At 49.8% G+C, this 19,952-nt stretch overlaps 1 protein-coding gene and 1 pseudogene across 5 annotated transcripts in view; one reads left to right on the forward strand and one right to left on the reverse strand.

Annotated features, from left to right (window-relative positions):
- On the forward strand, positions 1-1,009 carry LOC111526292 (annotated as a pseudogene).
- A 4,427-nt stretch (positions 1,010-5,436) lies between these two features.
- The window catches only part of MFN2 (mitofusin 2), a 31,237-nt gene continuing 16,721 nt past the window's right edge, over positions 5,437-19,952 (reverse strand). For 3 of the 5 annotated variants that reach the window (XM_023191907.1, XM_023191908.2, XM_023191909.1), the window contains 13 exons: positions 18,531-18,639; positions 18,315-18,422; positions 16,203-16,356; positions 15,924-15,991; positions 15,657-15,778; positions 13,318-13,444; positions 12,830-12,934; positions 12,513-12,615; positions 11,513-11,733; positions 10,757-10,912; positions 10,185-10,381; positions 9,221-9,355; positions 5,758-7,435 (listed from right to left, as the gene is read on the reverse strand). In XM_023191907.1, coding sequence (XP_023047675.1) covers positions 7,366-7,435; positions 9,221-9,355; positions 10,185-10,381; positions 10,757-10,912; positions 11,513-11,733; positions 12,513-12,615; positions 12,830-12,934; positions 13,318-13,444; positions 15,657-15,778; positions 15,924-15,991; positions 16,203-16,356; positions 18,315-18,422; positions 18,531-18,639 — 1,675 coding nt within the window. In that variant the 3' untranslated portion in view covers positions 5,758-7,365. Of the gene's footprint in view, positions 7,436-9,220; positions 9,356-10,184; positions 10,382-10,756; positions 10,913-11,512; positions 11,734-12,512; positions 12,616-12,829; positions 12,935-13,317; positions 13,445-15,656; positions 15,779-15,923; positions 15,992-16,202; positions 16,357-18,314; positions 18,423-18,530; positions 18,640-19,952 lie in introns of all 5 variants that reach the window. The other 2 variants (XM_023191906.1, XM_023191910.1) reach the window with 2 other exon arrangements.

Raw genomic sequence — 19,952 nt, forward strand, 5'->3', positions numbered from 1 at the left:
ATGGCTGATCCTTGGCAGGAATGCATGGATTATGTATGCAGTAACTCTAGCAAGATGAGCTGGAGAGGTCGTTTGTGATGCTCTAAAAAATGAAATCAGGCTGGGCGCCGTGGCTCACGCCTGTAATCCCAGCACTTTGGGAGACCGAGGCAGGTGGATCACGAGGTCAGGAGATTGAGACCATCCTGGCTAACACAGTGAAACTCCGTCTCTACTAAAAATACAAAAAACAATTAGCTAGGCATGGTGGCTGGCGCCTGTAGTCCCAGCTACTTGGGCGACTGAGGCAGGAGAATGGCGTGAACCCAGGAGGTGGAGCTTGCAGTGATCTGAGACTGCACCACTGCACTGCAGCCTGAGCGACAGAGCAAGAGTCCATCTCGAAAAAAAAGAAATGAAATGAATGTTATACCGAAAGATTCTCCAGTTGATTTGGTAACTGCTACGGACCAAAAAGTTGAAGAAATGCTTATCTCTTCCATAAAAGAAAAGTATGCATCTCAGTTTCATTGGTGAGGAATCTGTGGCAGTCGGGAGAAAAGTGCCTTAACTAACAACCCCACATGGATCATTGACCCTATTGATGGAACAACTAACTTTGTACATAGATTTCCTTTTGTAACTGTTTCAATCGGCTTTACTGTAAATAAATAAAAAAATATAATTTGGAGTTGTATACAGTTATGCGGGAGATAAGATGTACACTTCCAAGAAAGAAAAAGGTGCCTTTTGTAATGCTCAAAAATTACAGGTTTCACAACAAGAAGATATTACCAAACCACTCTTGGTGACTGAATTGGGCTCTTCCAGAACACCAGAGACTTAAGAATTGTTCTTTCTAATATGGAAAAGTTTTTTTGCATTCCTGTTCATGGGATCCAGAGTGTTGGAACGGCAGCTGTTTGCCTTGTGGCAACTGGAGGAGCAGATGCATATTATGCAATGGGAATTCACTGCTGGGCTCTTGCAGGAGGTACCATTACTGTTACTGAAGCTGGTGGCATGCTAATGGATGTTACAGGTGGATCATTTGATTTGAGGTCACTAAGAGTAATTGCTGCAAATAATATTAACAGAAAGGATAGCCAAAGAAATTCAGGTAGTACCTTTGCAATGAGACGATGAAGATTAATTATAGCAGCCTCATAGTCAATTCCAGTTGCTTTTCCCCAGATTTGCTGACTCGCCGATGGATATGTGTTTTGGAAGTATGATATGCTTGGTTTTAATTCTCTTTGTCCAGATTAAAAATTTGGAATTTGTTCCATTTTTAGAAAAAAAACAAATGAAAAGACAAACCACAAGATTGGAGAAAATATTTGCAAATGATGTATGAAAGAATTTATATCCAGATTACATAAAGAGCTCTCTAAACTCATAAAACAGCCCAATTTTTAAAATGCGCAAAATAATTGAACAGACACTTCAGCAAAGGAAAAACACAGATGACAAGCACATAAAAAGATGCCGAACATCATAAAAACTGAGGCTCACCAGGGACTCCATACAGCATCCTTATCCACCACGAATGCCTCTAGTTGCAGCTTCCATCCCAGTCTGCCTAAGTTTTCTCCTGCTCTGGGATCCATTCACTAGGTCTTTCTAAGTTTTCTCCTGCTCTGGGATCCATTCACTAGGCAAATGTAAATTAAACCCACAATGAGATACCACTACATATCGATTTATATATCTAAAGTGATGGTGTGTAAAGTTAAAGATTCACTGTAGGCCAGGCACAGAGTCTCACATCTGTAATCCTAGCACTTTGGGAGGCTGAGGCGGGTGGATCATTTGAGGTCAGGAATTCGAAACCAGCCTGGCTAACATGGTGAAACCCTGTCTCTATTAAAAATACAAAAAAATTAGCCAGGCATGGTGGCAGGCGCCTGTAATCCCAGCTACTCGAGAGGCTGAGGCAGGAGAATGGCTTGAACCTGGGAGGCAGAGGTTGCAGTGAGCCACGATTGCGCCATGGCACTCCAGCCTGGGTGACAGAGTAAGACTGTCTCAAAAAAAAAAAAAAAAAAAAAAAAAAAAAAACAAAAAAACATATATATATATATGAACCCACGTGCATTACTGGTGGGAATATAAAACAGGATAACCACTTCGCAAAATCTGTAGAAGTTAAACATAAATTTGCTATATGGCCCAAGTCCAGCCTGAGATATCTACCTGCAAAAAATGAAAACATCTGCCTACACAGAGATTTGAACACTAATGTTCCTAGCAGAAATACTCACAATGTTGTCTAAAAGATCACCAAGATGGCTAAATAGTAGAAAGGAGCACTTTCTTGTTGATACTTGTTTGCAAACCAGGAAGAGACGGTCTGCAGCGTGCACCGAAGGTGCTCTCTTCCAAGAGAGAAAGGACAGGTTGGGTTTTATGTCTCACAGGGCCCGTATTCATACATATTTAGCAGGTTTGAGGGAAAAGCTGTATACATATTTATGAGAAGAGGTGAGCTCATGTGCAATGGCTAAATAGTTTGTTCACAGCTTCCGTAAGCTGGCTGAAACTAGCTTAAGTTCTGCAGTTGCTTATCAGAAAAGAATGTTTGTTGGCTGGGTGTGGTGGCTCATGCCTGTAGCTCCAGCACTCTGGGAGGCTGAGGCGGGAGGATCACTTGAGCCTGGGAATTCGAGGCCAGCCTGGGCAACACAGTGACATCCCATCTCTCTTTTTTTTTTTTTTTTTTTGAGAGCATCTCCCTGTTGCCCAGGTTGGAGTGCAGTGATGCCATCTCAGCTCACTGCAGCCTCCACCTCCTGGGTTCAAGTGATCCTCCTACCTCAGCCTCTGGAGTAGCTAGGACTACCAGTGCACATCATCATGCTGGGCTCATTTTTGTATTTTTTGCAGAGACAGGGTTTTGCCAGATTGCCCAGGCTGGTCTCAAACTCATGAACTCAAGCGATCCTCTCGCCTCAGCCTCCCAAAGTGCTGGGATTACAGGCATGAGGCACCATGCCCAGCCAACATACATTCTCTATTTTAAAAATTAAATTCTAAAAAGAAAAAGAATGTTTGTGTCCATGCATGGTGGCTCTCGCCTATAATCACAGCACTTTGGGGAGCCTAGATGTGAGGATCACTTGAGATCAGGAGTTCGAAACCAGCCTGGGTAACATAGTGAGACCCCTCGTCTCTACAAAAAACAAAAAAATTATCCGTGCATGGGAGGCGCACACTTTTAATCCCAGCTATTCGGGAGGCTAAGGTGAGAGGATCACTTGAGCCTGGGAGGTCAAGGCTGCAGTGAGCCATGACAGAGCCACTGCACTCCAGCCAACAAAAATCTATCTCAAAAAAAAAATGTTTGTAAGAACCAGTCTTCTATGTAATCAGAGGCATAAGGGTTTGGTTTGTAAATCAAGACTTGGGATAACTTGCCTGATAACTCCTGATGTTAGGGAGTTTTGTGAATATGTTGTTTTTCTTTGTAATTGAAAAAGGTTATTAATCACTGAGTGAGATTTCTGTTGTTGTTTTGAGAGGGAGCCTCCCTCTGTTGCCCAGGCTAGAGTGCAATGGCGCAATCTCGGCTCACTGCAACCTCCACCTCCCAGGTTTAAGCAATTCTCCTGCCTCAGCCTCCCTAGCAGCTGGGATTACAGGCGCACGCCACCAAGCCTGGCTAATTTTTGTATTTTTAGTAGAGATGGGGTTTCACCATGTTGGCCAGGCTAGTCTTTAATTCCTGACCTTGTGATCCGCCCACCTTGGCCTTCCAAAAGTGCTGGGATTACAGGTATCAGCCACCACGCCCGGCCCCAGAGGCAGATTTTTATCCACCTTAGTTACTGCTATATTCCCAATGCCTAGAACCATGCTTAGCCCAGAGTAGGTGCACAAATATTTTGCTGAAATAATGAACTTCCTCATTTGAGGAAATTAGGGAAAACAGACCATTGAATTTTGAGATTAGGGCTCATGCATATGAATGTCTGACACATGCTAAACTCAAAAAAGTTGGCTGTTCTTATCTCAAGCCTAAAAGTCCCACTTAGAGACAGGAAACCATCCACTTGAGGACCCAGTGAACAACTTAGCTGACATCTGCGAGGAGGGCCCTGCTTCTGAAGCCATGTATGAGCCAGATGCTCTGAGAGCTGCCTGGGCTGTCACCCCAGTGCTTGGGACACAGTGATACATTCCTGACTACCTACTTTTTGTGATTAAATGGGGACATTGTTACCATAGGGTTAAAACTTCCAGCCTCTCAGATTCCCCAGTGGACAGATGAGGTAGTCAGAGAAAGCACAGGAATGAGGCTAGCCTTGACTGGGAATAACTAAGCAGCATTTGCATAAGGCAAGAAGACCTTTTTTCAAACTCTGGCTCATCACCCAGGATGATGGTGGTGTGAACAATTTAGTGGGTTGTACATAACATCTTGTTGATGACAGAAACTACTTGTTTTGTGGATTGCGAAAAAAAAAAAAAGATAATGATTCATTTTTTTTGTTACCTAAGAAAGTCTTTGGCTGCTGCCTTGAAACAGCCACAGGATGGCAATGATAGGCGGGGCCAAGGCAGGAGCAGGAACCTGGATCCGGGCTGATGGTTGTGATGGAGGCAAGGAACTGGGCAGGGTTGATAGACTTGGAAGACAGCAGGTGACAGATTAGGTGCAGCATGTGTGACCGCAGACTCATGGGTGATGCCCCAAGTGTGTGGCCTGGGAATCCGGAAGGATGAGGTTGCTATCAGCTAGCTGTGGCCTCTGTGGGAGAGCAGGGCGGCCACTGGGCGGCACCAGAGCCGAGAAGACAGCTGTAGGGGTGGGGAAACTGACTAGCCACCCCCGTATCTACTCCTGAGGACCCTTAAATAAAAGAAAAAGGCCGGGCGTGACGGCTCATGCCTGTAATCCCAGCACTTTGGGAGGCCAAGGCAGGTAGATCACAAGGTCAGGAGTTCCAGACCAGCACGGCCAAGATGGTGAAACCCCATCTCTACTAAAATACCAAAATTAGCCGGGTGTGGTGGCGGGCGCCTGTAATCCCAGCCACTTGGGAAGCTGAGGCAGAGAATTGCCTGAACCCAGGAGGCGGAGACTGCAGTGAGCTGAGATCATGCCACCGCACTCCAGCACGGGCGACAGAGCGTGACTCCATCTCAAAAAAAAAAGAAAAGAAAAGAATGGTCACAACCAAATTCTCAGAAGGCAAAGCAGGATGGAACAGTGAGTCATTTACTTTTTAAGTGAAAAAATGGTCTGGAGTTACAGAGAAATCTATAAATAAATCAGTCTCGATTCCCTGATCCTTAAAGATCAGTTACACCATTTGTTCTTTTGAGAGTATCAAATTCCTTCCGAGAATAAGGAGCCACATTATAGTGGGAACTATAGTTGTGGTCACTTCAGAACACAGCTGGCCATGTCAAAGAGGAGTTTGTACAAGAACCCGAAAAGATGGAGATCTCACAAAGGATTTCCAACTAGGTTTTATTTTAGTTTCCAATATTATGAGAATGATACAGGAGTAACTCAGGCAAATGCATCACCTTAAATACATCAGAGAAAACTCACCGTGTCAGCATGTCTTGCGCTCCAGCAAATGAACGTAAAAACAGAACAATGTCAGCAGCATTACAAGTGCCTTTGGCCAGACTTCTTACAGAAAGGGTCTCTCCCTCAGTGGTCTTAATTTAATTTTACTTATTGAAGAAGCTCAAAATTTCATTCATTCCCCAGGGGCTACATTGAAAAAAAATTCATGTTTATGCTAAATAATTTTTTTTCCCCCAAAAAAGAGCACAAAATCCATTGGAATTGTGTGACACTGATTTTCCCTGACATGCTGTGAGGTGGCCCCTATCCATTCAGGCCCGGCACACACCGGGAACACCCACCCACAGCACATCCACCTGGCAGAGTCCATCACTTTGCCCCACACAACAGGACAGACTGAGGGTTTTAAGTACAAGCCGGTATGTGAACAGGACATCACCTGTGATGTGGCCACCAACCAGTGCACAGAGGGCACCAACTAATTTCCTCAAAGATGAGTGATGGCTGGGCTGCTGGGCCCCTGCCCTGTGGGCTGCTTTTTGGGAGAGGTGTTGCTTATTTCTAGGAAGTGATCCAACTTGTGCCACACAGGATTTGTCTCCCAAACTGCTTTTCTCACACAGTCAACACCTTGGTGACAAGCATCTGCCCCCACTTCAACGAGCAACAATCCCAAATCTCAACATCAGCATAAGGATAAGGGGGTCAGTCGAAGTTTCTGGGGATCAGGGAGGGTGGAAGGATGGGCACTGGATTTTCCACATTGTCCCTTGGCCAACTGCAGTCACCGGTGCAGGAAATTTAGTCCAGGGCACTTGGGGCAAGGTTGGGGGGTGGGGTGGAAACATGTCTCTTGAAGAGCACAAACAGGGATGCAATCAAGCCTAGTGCGTGGGGGCTCTCAGACCCATGAGCCCCTTGAGAACGAGGTCAAGTGGACGGCCCATTCTCCAGCTGTCTTGTGTGGGGCCCACGCTCCTCAGCCAGCTACCAAGGTCCCCACCTTCCACCATCCTTCCTTCTACTACATCCTTCAACCACCTAGACCAAGCCATCTTCCAAAACACATCTACACAAAACAGGCCTGCACAAGTCCGGGACTGACACTAAAGCAGGGGGCACAATAATGAGAAGAGAGGCAAGTCCCTCCTTGTCCCAGTGACTGCCACCTGCTCTGCCAGCTCCCCATACATCCAACAGCCCTCTCCTCTGAGCTACTCCCACTCCTCCAGCTGCCTCGGCCGCAGCACAGGGCCCGCCTCAGCCTAAGCCCAGGGGTAACTGGGCCTCAACACCAAGACGTGTCTGAGAGGCTCTGCAAATGGGATAAAGCACTGAGCCAACAGGCGAGACGAACACAAGCCACAGTCCTTCTGGGACAGACTCTCTGGGAAAACACTCCAATCATCCCTTACACCTGTAGGTGTGCTGGGCTGCAAGGAGGGCAGGTGCACACATGGTGGAGAAAGGTGGGGGTGTCTGCGTGATACCCTCAAAGGCTTCCATGAGGCATTGTGCAATGCTGAGATCCCGAGGCCTTATCAAGCACTCAGATGAACCCGAGAAAGCTGGAAAAAACCTCAACTTAACTCCTTGGTACCAAGCTGTCCATAGCTGTCGTTGAAAGTGTCCTTTAGGGGTATGAGCCAGATCTTGCTGCAACAGCAGGCAGAGGAGGGGGAAAATAACTAGTGCTGGAGGGCTCGAAATGGTACGAGACTGGGTGCTTCATTGTCTTGGCGGTGGCCAGGGGCAGGAGCCACACGTGCCCCTGGGGGAGCCCACACGGCACTCAGGGCTGGCAGCACCGCCCCTCTCCACGCAGGCTCCGCCTCAGGTGCCCACTATCTGCTGGGCTGCAGGTACTGGTGTGTGAACATGTTGAGCTCACTGTCCAACCAACCGGCTTTATTCCTGCAAAGAAATGTTTCTTTAGTAACCATGACAGCTGATGACAGGCAGTATTAGGACTACCCACCAGGCACCATCCTAAGGACACTTGACACACACCCTTACATAATCCTCCAACAATCGTATTTATTCCTGTTTCACAGATGGGGACGAGGAGGCCCAGAGGGGTTCAATAACTTCCCAAGGCCACATGGTTAATAAGCCAGGGAGCTGCAAGTCAGGCTTTTCTGATTCTCAAGACCTGTGTTTGCTTCACCAGGACCATGTGCAAGTCCCTGAGCTGTCAGGAACTCAGTTTCCCAGCCTGCCAAGGAAGGGGAAGAGGTGCTGACAGGAGACCCTTTCCAGGTTCAACCATGTCACTGTGGCTGACAAGCAGCAGTTCCCCCCCCACCACATTCCCCCTTTTTCAGAGTCCCCAGAGGGCAAGCAGTGTGTCCCTAGGAAGCAGCTGTCCCCAGGTGGGGGCGGGGCGGGGGGCACATCCGCACAGTCGAGGGCAGGGAAAACCCACTGGGCTGGTGACAGTTGGAGCTGACACCCTCTGATGCATCTCCCCTCTGGCTCTGCCACCCTGCAGGCTCTGACGTCAGGGGTGAGGGCAGGAAGTGGAGGGTCCCCATGTGCTGATGTTATCACGGGCTGGGCAGGCCGAGGACTTCTGCAGGGTCCCCGTGTGCTGATGCTATCATGAGCTGGGCAGGCCAAGGATTTTTGCAGGGCACTTTTACATTCAGTCGTGCAGCTGTGTCATGAAATCTTACTCCCATTTTACAGATGAAAATAATGAGACATAGCAGAGTTAAGAGCTTGAGCCAAACATGAGTGGCTGGAGAGAACCCAGGACTCCAGATTCATCAGACTGATGCTCTTTCCAGCAAACTGTTAATGAAAGCTCCACAGAGACTCCCTGGAGATCTGAGTTCCAATCCCAGTTCTGCGAGTCCCCAGCCAGGTAACCAGCTTCTCTGTGGACAAACGGGGGGCTATGCCCTCTTCATGGGTCCAAAGAGCGGCAGGTGTAAGGAGAATCAGAGTGCAGGGGCTGCTGGAGCCAAGTACACCTGGGCTCCCCTCCTAGCCTGGCCATTTTCTGAGATGCCAGACAAGTTCCCCAATTTTTCTACGTAGAAAATGGAGGGATAGGGAAGACTGAGTGAAATAGTACATGTAAAGCACTGTAGGCCCTGCGGTTTGGCACAGGGCACTGTGAACTGCAGGCTCGCAGTACTGTGATGCCATCATGCCTTCAGCTGCAAGTGCCTTGAAAGCAGTGACGCTGTGTCTTGTTGAGCCTCCAGCACCAGCACCATCTGGCCCCCATGAGGTACGTGGTACACATCTTTTTTTTTTTTTTTTTTTGAGACAGAGTTTTGCTCTTGTTGCCCTAGCTAGAGTGCAATGGCGCGATCTCTGCTCACTGCAACCTCCACCTCCCGTGTTCAAGCCATTCTCCTGCTTCAGCCTCCCAAGTGGCTGGGATTACAGGCACACGCCACCACGCCCAGCTAATTTTTGCATTTTTAGTAGACACAGGGTTTCACCATGTTGGCCAGGCTGGTCTCAAACTCTTAACCTTAGGTGATCTACCTGCCTCGACCTCCCGAAGTGCTGGGATTACAGGTGTTGGCCACTGTGCCTGGCCCAGGATACACATCTAACACAAATAAATTAAATCCCCACCAGAGCAGTCTGTGTCCACACCCAAGACACAAGCCCAGCAGCTGAGCCCCAGTGTGCCTGTGCTGCACCCTGGAACCCTCCTTTGGCCACCCAGGCCAGCCTCACCTGAGCAGCTTTGCTTTGCTCTGAAGTGAGTCAAGAACCTCAATTTTCTTGTTCATGGCGGCAATTTCCTGCTCCAGGTTCTCTCGGGTGACGTCAACTTGCTGGCACAGATGAGCAAAGGTCCCAGACAGTTCCCTGGGGAGGACAGAGAAGGGATCAGTTGGGGTGTGTGGAGCAAGATGCCACTGGTGGCTTAACCCACCCAGAGTGGAAAGCAGCTGGCCCCGTCGATATCCCTGCCAGCAGCTCTGCCCTGAGCCAGCCCTGGTTTGGCAGAATCTCCTACATCCTGCTGAAACTGTGAATAATCATAACAACCAAACACACTTGGCATCACCACGGCCTGAGAAGCAACAGCACACAGAGATCCTGACTCTGCTGCTCATCAGCCGAGTAGCAGGGAACACGTGACTGTTTTTCAAATCTCAGTTTCTTCAATTTGAAAAAGGAGATGCCTATAAGACAACATCAACCTCAAAGAATCAGAGAAATACATAAATTAGATGCAAAATGTCTAGAGCAAAGGATCTGCCACACACAACCAAAAAAAGGAAGCCAGCATATTCGTCCAGACCATCACAGATTAAGCAATAGATTCCCACCTGACCTAAGATGTGCACGAAGATCAGGCTGGGTTCAAAACTTCAAAGCTACATCCACAGCCCAAGCTCTTCAAGGCAACCTCTAAAACTCCTACTAGGAATATTTCTTGCCTTCCCATTTCTTCCTCACCAAGGGGCCCAGAGGCCTACCCAGTCCCAGCCCAAGACACAAAGTGTCCCTGGGAGACCCCTCTCCCCATCACTGGCCTCAAAGCTGGCCCTAGACACCTGAAGGCCCCCAGGGTCTATGATGCTCAGGGCCCAGTGGCTTCCAGGCCAGGTTGGAAGAGAGATGGGGAAGGGAGATGGGGCTGACCCTGCCTAAAGGAAGTCTCCTGCTGGGGTCCGATGGGGCCACTCACTGCTGGACTTGGTGGCTGCAGTTGGAGCCAGTATAGCTGATGACGAGCTGCAGCTTCTCACTGGCATGCTCCACAAACTGGCGCTTGAAGGCCCTCTCCTTGGCCTTGGTGGTCCAGGTCAGACGCTCATAGACGTAGAGGAGGCCATAGAGCCCAAAGGAGAGGGCAATGAGCCGCCAGCCCACTGCCTTCCACACCTGCAGAGCACATGGTCAGCCTGGAGGACAGCCTCTCCGTGGCCCACCCTCCTTTAGGGTCCATCACTACCAGGGCCGTCTGAAGGGCCCCAGCCAACGAGCCCTCATGTTTCTACTCTTAAGTTCCTCTTTCTCTGTCTCCTTTGATCCCATTGAGGCCAGAAAGGCTGGGACCATCTCCAGCGGGAAGTAAGGGAAACTTGGTGAGGGAGTAAGCGCTCCCCATGCCATCACAGTAAAGAGTCACTGAGAGGAGAAAGTATACAGTGGACTGTAGAGTGTGGCCCAACGCAGGGGCCACCACGGGAACCTAGCCCTCAGGCCCCACCCACCTGCGCTCCACCCCCACCTTCCCAAGCTGAACTGGTCACTGACCACTCCTCCAACAACAAGAATGCCCATGGAGGTCCTGGATGTCAGGGAGGCCAGGCCGGTAACCATGGAAACCATGAACTCCTCCTGGGTGAGCGAGCCCTGTGGCAGGGGGGGCATGCTGGGGTTGGCTGGCGTCAGAGGGATAGGACGCTGAACCTGAGGAGAGAAAGATGAGAGGGGTGAGAGGGACGTGGTGAGTCTTTCATTCACGTGAACTCTCAGTGTCGCCCTAGTCTGGGGAACAGGGACATAGAGTGGCTCTTCAATTTCCAAAAGGCAAAAAGAGGACAACTAGCTTCAGATGTAGCAGAGGAGACCCTCAGGTGAACACCACAGGATGTGCACAATGTGAGCAGGAGTCATCCTGGCCCGCCTGGCAGCTTCCCCGAGCGTGGGATGTGTACAGAGGGCAGTACGTGTGACAACTCAAGTGGTTTAGAGATGAATGTTTTTAAAATCTGAACTTTAAAATAGTTGTATGTAGGTGGTTATTTTTAAAGTCATCTATTTTTAATAGTTACATACTTACTTTAATATGTATTAGAGAAAAATACTAGCATCTGTCATTTCACAAATATCACTGCTTAGAACAAATCAGCTCAATCAGCAGCAAAAATTCTGACTGTGGTGTACTGTGTGGTGGGGCACACCACCGCAGCTGCTGACCTTTACCCCGTTTCAGTATGGTTCCTGTGTCTGGAGGCGGGGTACAGACTGACCCCCTACGATGCCCCTGAGGTGAGGAGCTTTGCTTGCCTGGTCATTGTAGCCCATCAAGGCCCGACGGCTGTTCTTGGGGCCCAGGAACCTATTCACCAGCATGGTCCATCCAAGAGAGAAATGGAACTCAATGTCTTCCTGAAAGTCAGCACACAGCTTGTCACAGTTCAGGTCGTAGTTGAGGGAGAAGCACTGGCGCGGGACCAGCATGTCTATCTGACTCCGCACAGACACGGGAAGGAGGGGTTTCAAGCCATCTATCGGGGGAGAAAAGGAGGAAAAGCTTATCAGCTCAGCCCTGCAACACAGCAGCACCAAGCCTTGGAGATGGCTCCACCAGCTACTGCCAGGCATGCTGAACAGCTTTGCCTGGGAACCACACCCCGGTCAAGTTGGCCCATGAGACTGAGCATGCCTCACTTGAGGCCAGCTCCCCCAGGCAAGTGTGGACCCAGATGCCATACTGCTAACACTTCTGCCTCACATAGACTTATAGGAGCAGGCCCAATTCTCAGCCTAGGATAGACCCATGTAGTAGCACAAGATGGGCTCCCCAACCCTGTGTACAGAATGAGTTCACAAGGCCAGGCCCCGTGGCTCATGCCTGTAATCCCAGCACTTTGGGAGGCCAAGGTAGATAGATCACTTGAGGTCAGGAATTTGAGACCAGCCTGGCCAACATGGCAAAACCCCATCTCTACTAAAAATACAAAAAAATTAGCCAGGCATGGTGGTCATGCCTGTAGTCCCAGCTACTCGGGAGGCTGAAGCAAAAGAATCGCTTGAACCTAGGTGGCGGAGGCTGCCGTGAGTCAAGATCATGCCACTGCACTCCAGCCTGGGTTACAGAATGAGACTCTGTCTCAAAAACCAAACAAGAATGAGTTCACAACATGTACCCAGAACCTGAAGGTACTGAGTTGAATCATCATGAAAAGTGACAGATAAGGAAAGTCTTGATTTCTTTAGCTTGGCCTCTGTATCTGATCTTTGGGCAGCCCAGGCCACAGCTCCCCAGTTCCCTATGGGCACTGACCTATCATGTCCTGCTGCATGGTCTGCAGGGAGTTGGTGATAGCTGTGGAGCAGCGGTCGGACATGTTTCGGCCCAGTCCTTCCTCTATGTGGCGGTGCAGTTCCTGCCACCAGAAGAGGAAGGTTAAGAGAAGAAGCACGTCCATCAAAATTCCCTTCAGGCCACATCCACCAGGTGACCCCAGAAGGCTGACGGAAGCCTGGGCCTTGTCTCTGTGGCTTCCACTTTCTCTGCTGGGGGGCCCTGACCCAGACCGGTAGGGGCTGAATCACTTTTGGGGGCCTCCTGCCAAGAGGACCTGTTGCTCCATGACTCACATTCTTATAAACTTTGAGGACTACTGGAGAAGGGTGGAAGTCCATCTGGTAATCATCCACCAGCACAGAGAGGCGCCTGATCTCCTCGGCCATCGCAGTTGACACCTACGGCAAAAGGAAGCACACTGTTAAGTATCAAGGAAGACCAAAGTTCAGTCCTGCAGCACCAGGAGAGATCCCAGCAGACGGCATATCTTTCCTCTCAAACCAGCAGCCTCCTCAGCTCCTCTATGGAGTTAAAGCCTCTGAGGAGAGAGAGCCTGGGAAACTGGCTGATCAAACGCTCACGCGATCTGTGGAGGTCCAGAGGAAGGGGAACATGCCCAGCATCACACAACCCAACAACGGAACCCAAAGGGCAGCTCTGTATTCTTGAAGCAGGGCCACAACTTCCTTCTGGAAGGCTGGGAAGTCCCTAAGAGGAGGTCTGATTTCTTCTGGACTCGAGAGTCCAAATATCCCCAGAATGCGTCCTCCTCATTTCTCACCTGCCTCTCCACTTCCTCCGTAATCTGCTTAATTCGCAGCTTATAGTCTTGAGCCAAGAGCTCCAGCTGTTTGTCAATAAATTGCAGTCGGTCTTGCCGCTCTTCACGCATTTCCTCGCAGTAAACCCTGAAAGCAGAGAACTGGTGAGAAATCCATATTCCTGTCTGACTAAGCAGAGGAGCAAGAAGGGATACCAGAAAGCCCAGGCCGCCCCGCCCGCTCTCTTGCCTGGCAGGGCTGGGCATACACACACCCAGGGGCATGAGCTTTCCCCTTCCCAGGTAAGAAGGGAGCCCCACAGCCAACCATGCACTCCTCAGTCTTCCATGTGGGACAGGCGGTGGGGACAGAGCAGGGAGGGCGTTGTAAGGGGGTTTAAACGAATTCTGCCAATTAACATAGGGAAAAAAGCTCAACCTCACTAGTAATCACAGAACTGAATTTTTTTTTTTTTTTTGAGATGGGAGTTTCACTCTTGTTGCCCAGGCTGGAGTGCAACGGCGCGATCTCCGCTCACTGCAACCTCCGCCTCCCGGGTTCAAGCAATTCTCCTGCTTCAGCCTCCCGAGTAGCTGGGATTACAGGCATGTGCCACCACGCCCAGCTAATTCTGTAATTTTAGCAGAGACAGGGTTTCTCCATGTTGGTCAGGCTGGTCTTGAACTCCTGACCTCAGGTGATCCGTCCGCCTTGGCCTCCCACAGTTTTGGGATTACAGGCGTGAGCCACCATGCCCAGTCGGAAATGAAATTTTTAAAGGCACAATTTTCTACCAAGGCCTGGCAAAAATGACCAGGCCTGAAGTTCTGGTGAGAGCTGAGGAAATGGAAGGCCTATGGACAGTACTGGTCATGCAACGAATGAGTACGGCTGTTCTGGAGAGCAATCAAGTAAAACTGACTAAAACTGGATACGCGTGTACCCTAAAACAGAATCGCCACACCCCTAGGAATTCACCCCAGAAAGACTCTTACAAAGGTGCACAAGGGGACACATGAACACATGTCCACCACAGTAAGGTTTCCAGTAGCAAAAAAGAAATCTAAAATTCCCTCCATAGGAAAATGAGGCATATTCACAACGGAATATACGACAGCAGTTCCTATTCATAAACTCAAACTACACATACTAACAAGGATAAAGGGAAAAACGATGTTGAGTAGAAAGTAAAGCCAGGTACAGTGACAGTGTGATGCCACATCTGTACGTCTGAAGCATGTAAAAACCTGACATATTCTTCAGCATTTATGTAAAAGTACTGTTTGAATGGGTGATAGAACAATGTAAATTCATGATTATGGTGCCGCTGGGCAGAGTGACACTGGGACAAGTGCAAAAGAATCAAAAAGGAACTTAACTTTTAAAAATTTTAACTTAATATCAACAACTGAGGCCCGGCGTGGTGGCTCACACCTGTAATCCCAGCACTTTGGGAGGCCGAGGTGGGTGGATCACAAGGTCAACAGACCATCCCAGCTAACACGGTGAAACCCCGTCTCTACTAAAAAAATACAAAAAATTAGCCAGGCATGGTGGTGGGCATCTGTAGTCCCAGCTACTCGGGAGGTTGAGGCAGGAGAATGGCATGAATCTGGGAGGCGGAGCTTGCAGTGAGCCGAGATCGCGCCACTGCACTCCAGCCTGGGCAACAGAGCAAGACTCCGTCTCAAAAATAAATAAATAAATAAACAATCAAGAAAGTCAATTCTGTGTGATAGAAGCAAGGTGTTTTCAGATTATTCTTTAGTGACAGAGTCTCACTCTGTTGCCCACGCTGGAGTGCAATGGTGCAATCACAGTTCACTGGAACCTTGAACTCCTAGGCTCAAGTGATCCTCCTGCCTCAGCCTCCCAAAGTAGCTGGAACTACAGGTGTGCGGCCACCACGCCCAGCTGATTTTTAAAATTTTTGTAGAGATGGGGTCTTACTATGTTATCTGGGCTGGACTCAAAACTCCTGGTCTCAAGCAGTCCTCCTGCCTTGGTCTCTCAAAGTGTTGAGATTACAGGTGTGAGCCACTGCTCCTGGCTGGAATGTTGTTTTTTAAAATGTGTTCAGGCTCTGAGATGGCTGCAGAGCTCAGCAGGGCATGGGCCAAGGCCTCCAACACCAGGAATCGTGCTGCACAGACCAGGTGGGGTGATGAAGCACCCAGCCGCCCTCCTCACCAGGCTGTCTATGTGGCTCTAACATGGTCTGGTGGCCAGGGAAAGGGCCCTGGATGGGAGCCCAGAGACTCAGTGCTGCCATCAAGGCGTGTCCTAACTGCCCAAGGCAGGGGTAGAACAACTTCATCTCGGCAGCCCTCTCCACCTATCTGCAGTCTTGGACTCTTACTGCTGCTCCCGAGCCGCCACGTGCAGTGAGTCCATGATGAGTCGAACCGCCTCTGCAATCTGCTTGGCCCGGACCGTGTGCTGCTCAAACTTGGTCTTCACTGCAGACTGGGAGATGCACTCCTGGAACACACAAAGGCACAGAGGAAGGTGGGGACCACCAGGGGCCTACAGCCAAGGGCCAGACTCTGGCTTTCACTGCCAGGGACACAGCCAGTGGGAGCTGGGGAGGCACAGAATCACCATATACCAGAATCAAAGGACTCACCTCAAACCTCCTCTCAAAATTCTGAAACTCAAACATCCTCACTTGAAAGCCTTCTGCGAGAGCGCCCCCTAGGAGAATTGTACTGCATTAGCCCAGAAACAACTTGGCAGCAGAGGAAAAAGGATGAAATCCCCAGAAACCAAGCCACTGCCTGAAGAGCAAGAGCCTCTCACTCTGCTCTTCTCGGCAGCCCCTTCTCAGAAGGATTTTCTACTGACAGACATGAGACAAAACGTCTCAAACAGCAGGGAAAGGAAGGACATCTGTTCTCATCATTACCTCCTTCGGGCATGCCCTGGGCTTTCTGAATCCTGGCGTTGAGCACCTCCTTAGCAGACACAAAGAAGATGCGGTCCCCGGCCTGGGATCGATCCACCACACCCAGCTCATCCACTAGGAAGCTGGTACAACGCTCCATGTGCTGCCGCCGCACCTGTAGCCCAAACAAATGTGTCCAGAGTGGGTGCAGGTGGCCCCACAGCCCCCCCCTGCCTCTTTCATTAAAAGAATAGGTCTTAGGCTGGGCGCGGTGGCTCACGCCTGTAATCCCAGCACTTTGGGAGGCCATGGCAGGTGGATCATTGAGGTCAGGAGTTCAAGACCAGCCTGGCCAACATGGTGAAACCCTGTCTCTACTAAAAACACAAAAAAATCAGCCACACATGGTGGCGGGCGCCTGTAACCCCAGCTACTCAGGAGGCTGAGGCAGGAGAATCGCTTGAACTTGGAGACGGAGGTTGCAGTGAGCCAAGATAGCACCACTGCACTCCAGCCTGGGCAACACAGTGAGAAAAAAAAGAATAGGCAACATATTCACATGGCTCAACAGCCAAAGGCACAAACACATACACAGTACAATGTCTCCCACTATTCTGCTCTTTAACCACCAAGTTTCCCAGACCAATGTGTGGGGGTTACTTGGCGTAGAGCCTGCTGAAGATATTTTATGCATATACAAGCAGAAATGCTTAAACGTGCCCTAGACTGCCTCTTGTTAAGCTTATATAGTGCCTCACTTTTGTGCCCTGGAAGGAAAGGAACCCTGGGGTCAAGAAACCTAAATCTGGGAGCAATACTCTGACAAGCCGTGTCCTCCTGGGGCATTGTTTACAAAAAGAGTGGGCATCACTAGAAAATTCCTCCTGGCTCTGACACCTGGGGTTCTACCGATAAAATGTGTCTTGTAGACACTTACCATGTGTCAGGTGTTTTTGACAGATTTCATCCTCTCAACAAGTCTATTTATCACATTGGTGAGGAAATTGGATTTACCAGAAGGGTCAAGGGATCTGCCAAAGTCACGCTGCCTGCCTAGTGTCAGTCAGCATTTGGACTCTGGGCCGGGCACAGTGGCTCATGCCTGTAATCCTGGTACTTTGGGAGGCCAAGGGGGGGCAGATTATCTAAGGTCAGGAGTTCGAGACCAGCCTGGCCAACATGGTGAAATCCCATCTCTATTAAAAATACAAACATTAGCCAGGCATGATGGCGGGCGCCTGTAGTCCCAGCTACTCGGGAGGCTGAGGCAGGAGAATTGCTTGAACCCAGGAGGCGGAGGTTGCAGTGAGCCGAGATTGCGCCATTGCACTCCAGCCTAGGTGACGAGCAAAACTCCATCTCAACAACAACAAAAAAAAAAAAGAAAGATTTTGGACTCCGGCCTATTGACTGCCACTGCATGTTTTATCATCCCATATTATCAATCTTATTACCCTTTATTTTTTTGGAGACAGCGTTGTACTATGTCACCCAGGGTGGTTTCAAATTCCTGGTCTCAAGGGATCCTCTCTCAGCCTATAGGTGTGCACATATTTAGAGTTGTGAGGCCAGGCGCGGTGGCTCATGCCTGTAATCCCAGAACTTTGGGGGGCTGAGGTAGGTGGATCGCTTGAGCCGTGGAGTTCAAAACCAGAATGGGCAACATGGCAAAACCCCGTCTCTACCAAAAATACTAAAATTAGGCAGCCTCATAACCCAGTCTCTAAATAAATAAGTAAACAGCTAAGAGTTGTGAGTCACCAGTTAGAATCAGTATCCTCCATTCCTCTTTCCAGCCTCTTTCACAGAGGCCTCCCTAGAGCTGAGCCTGTTCCATACTAATTCCTCAGAAACCAAACTGAGCACTGGCCCCGAAGATGCACTAATGCTGCAGGGATCCTTTTTAAGCGTAGGGGAGAGTGGCTTGAAGAGAGGGTGCGTCCAGCAAAGTGGATGGCAGAGGGGAAAAGCCACCAGAAGATACCATAGAAGAGTATTTGGAGAATTATTTGGCAATAAAGTTAATTCAGGGAAGTCTAGTGACTCCTATCCAGGAGGGCATGAAGTGGCCCTAGTGGCAGGCAGTGCTCCCTCGGGGTGGCATTCCCCAAACTGCCAAACAGAGGCACTAACCTCCTCCATGTACTCAGGCTCCGAGGCGGATGCATCCCAGCGGTTGTTCAGGATGAAGATGTTCGGCCGGGAGAGACGCTCACTCACCTTGTGGAAGAAGTGCTTTTCCTAGACAAAGGGTAAGACCTCGATGGAACAGGAGCCTGACAGCCAAGGGCCCATCAGCTGCCTGCCCAGGGGGTGTGGGAGCCTGGGAGAAGGCAGAGGAGGAGTTACCGTCTGCATCAGGGTGGACTCTGAGTTGGCCACCAGCACAAACACATCAGCATCCAGACAAAACTTGTCAATCCAGCTGTCCAGCTCTGTGGTGACATCAATACCAGGGCTAAAGGTGACAGGAGTAAACCAAATCATCAGGCAGAGCAGGAGCCCTATTCTTCCTGCTGAGAACAGACCTGGGACTTGTGAGGCAGGCAGGTCATGGAGGAGAAAGCCAGCGAGGGGAGAGAAATCAGGACCGGCCCTCATTAACCGATTTTTACTTTCCATTTCCTAGCCTTCCAGATTGCCTGGAAATGAGTGTTTTGGTTTTTTTGTTTTTTGTTTTTTTGAGACGGAGTCTCGCTCAGTCGCCCAGGCTGGAGTGCAGCAGTGCGATCTCAGCTCACTGCAAGCTCTGCCTCCTGGGTTCATACCATTTTCCTGCCTCAGCCTCTCAAGTAGCTGGGATTACAGGCGCCCACCACCACACCAGGCTAATTTTTTGCATTTTTAGTAGAGACGGGGTTTCACCATGTTAGCCAGGATGGTCTCGATCTCCTGACCTCGTGATCCACCCACCTCGGTCTCCCAAAGTGCTGGGATTACAGGCATGAGCCACTGCGCCCGGCCTTGTTTTGTTTTTTGAGATGGAGTCTTGCTCTGTCACCTGGGCTGCAGTGCAATGGCAAGATCTCAGCTCACTGCAACCTCCATCTCCCGGGTTCAAGCGATCCTCCTGCCTCAGCCTCCCAAGTAGCTAGCACTACAGGCACGCACTACCATGCCCAGCTAATTTTTTTGTATTTTTATAGAGACGGTGTTCTACCACGTTGGTCAGGCTGGTCTCAATCACTTGACCTCCTGATCTGTCAACCTCAGCCTCCCAAAGCGCTAGGATTACAGGTATGAACCACCACGCGTGGCAGAAATGAGTGTTTTTAAAAAACACATACATCTACTGCTTTTATAAAAACAGAATTACTTGTAATTCTACTTTAAAGATGATATACCAGGACGGGCGCAATGGCTCACGCCTGAAATCCCAGCACTTTGGGAGGCCGAGGCAGGTGGATCACGAAGTCAGCAGTTCGAGACCAACCTGGCCAATATGGTGAAACCCCGTCTCTATTAAAAATACAAAAATTAGCCAGGCATGGTGGCAGGTGCCTGTAATCCCAGCTACTCCAGAGGCTGAGGCAGGAGAATCGCTTGAACCCGGGAGGTGGAGGTTGCAGTGAGCCGAGACTGTGCCACTGCAGTCCAGCCTGGGCGACAGAGTGAGACTCTGTCTAAAAAAAATGGCGGCTGGGCGCGGTGGCTCAAGCCTGTAATCCCAGCACTTTGGGAGGCCGAGACGGGCGGATCACGAGGTCAGGAGATGGAGACCATCCTGGCTAACACGGTGAAACCCTGTCTCTACTAAAAAACACACACACA

The sequence above is a fragment of the Piliocolobus tephrosceles genome, chromosome 1 (assembly GCF_002776525.5).
Source record: "Piliocolobus tephrosceles isolate RC106 chromosome 1, ASM277652v3, whole genome shotgun sequence".
Lineage (NCBI taxonomy): Eukaryota > Metazoa > Chordata > Mammalia > Primates > Cercopithecidae > Piliocolobus > Piliocolobus tephrosceles.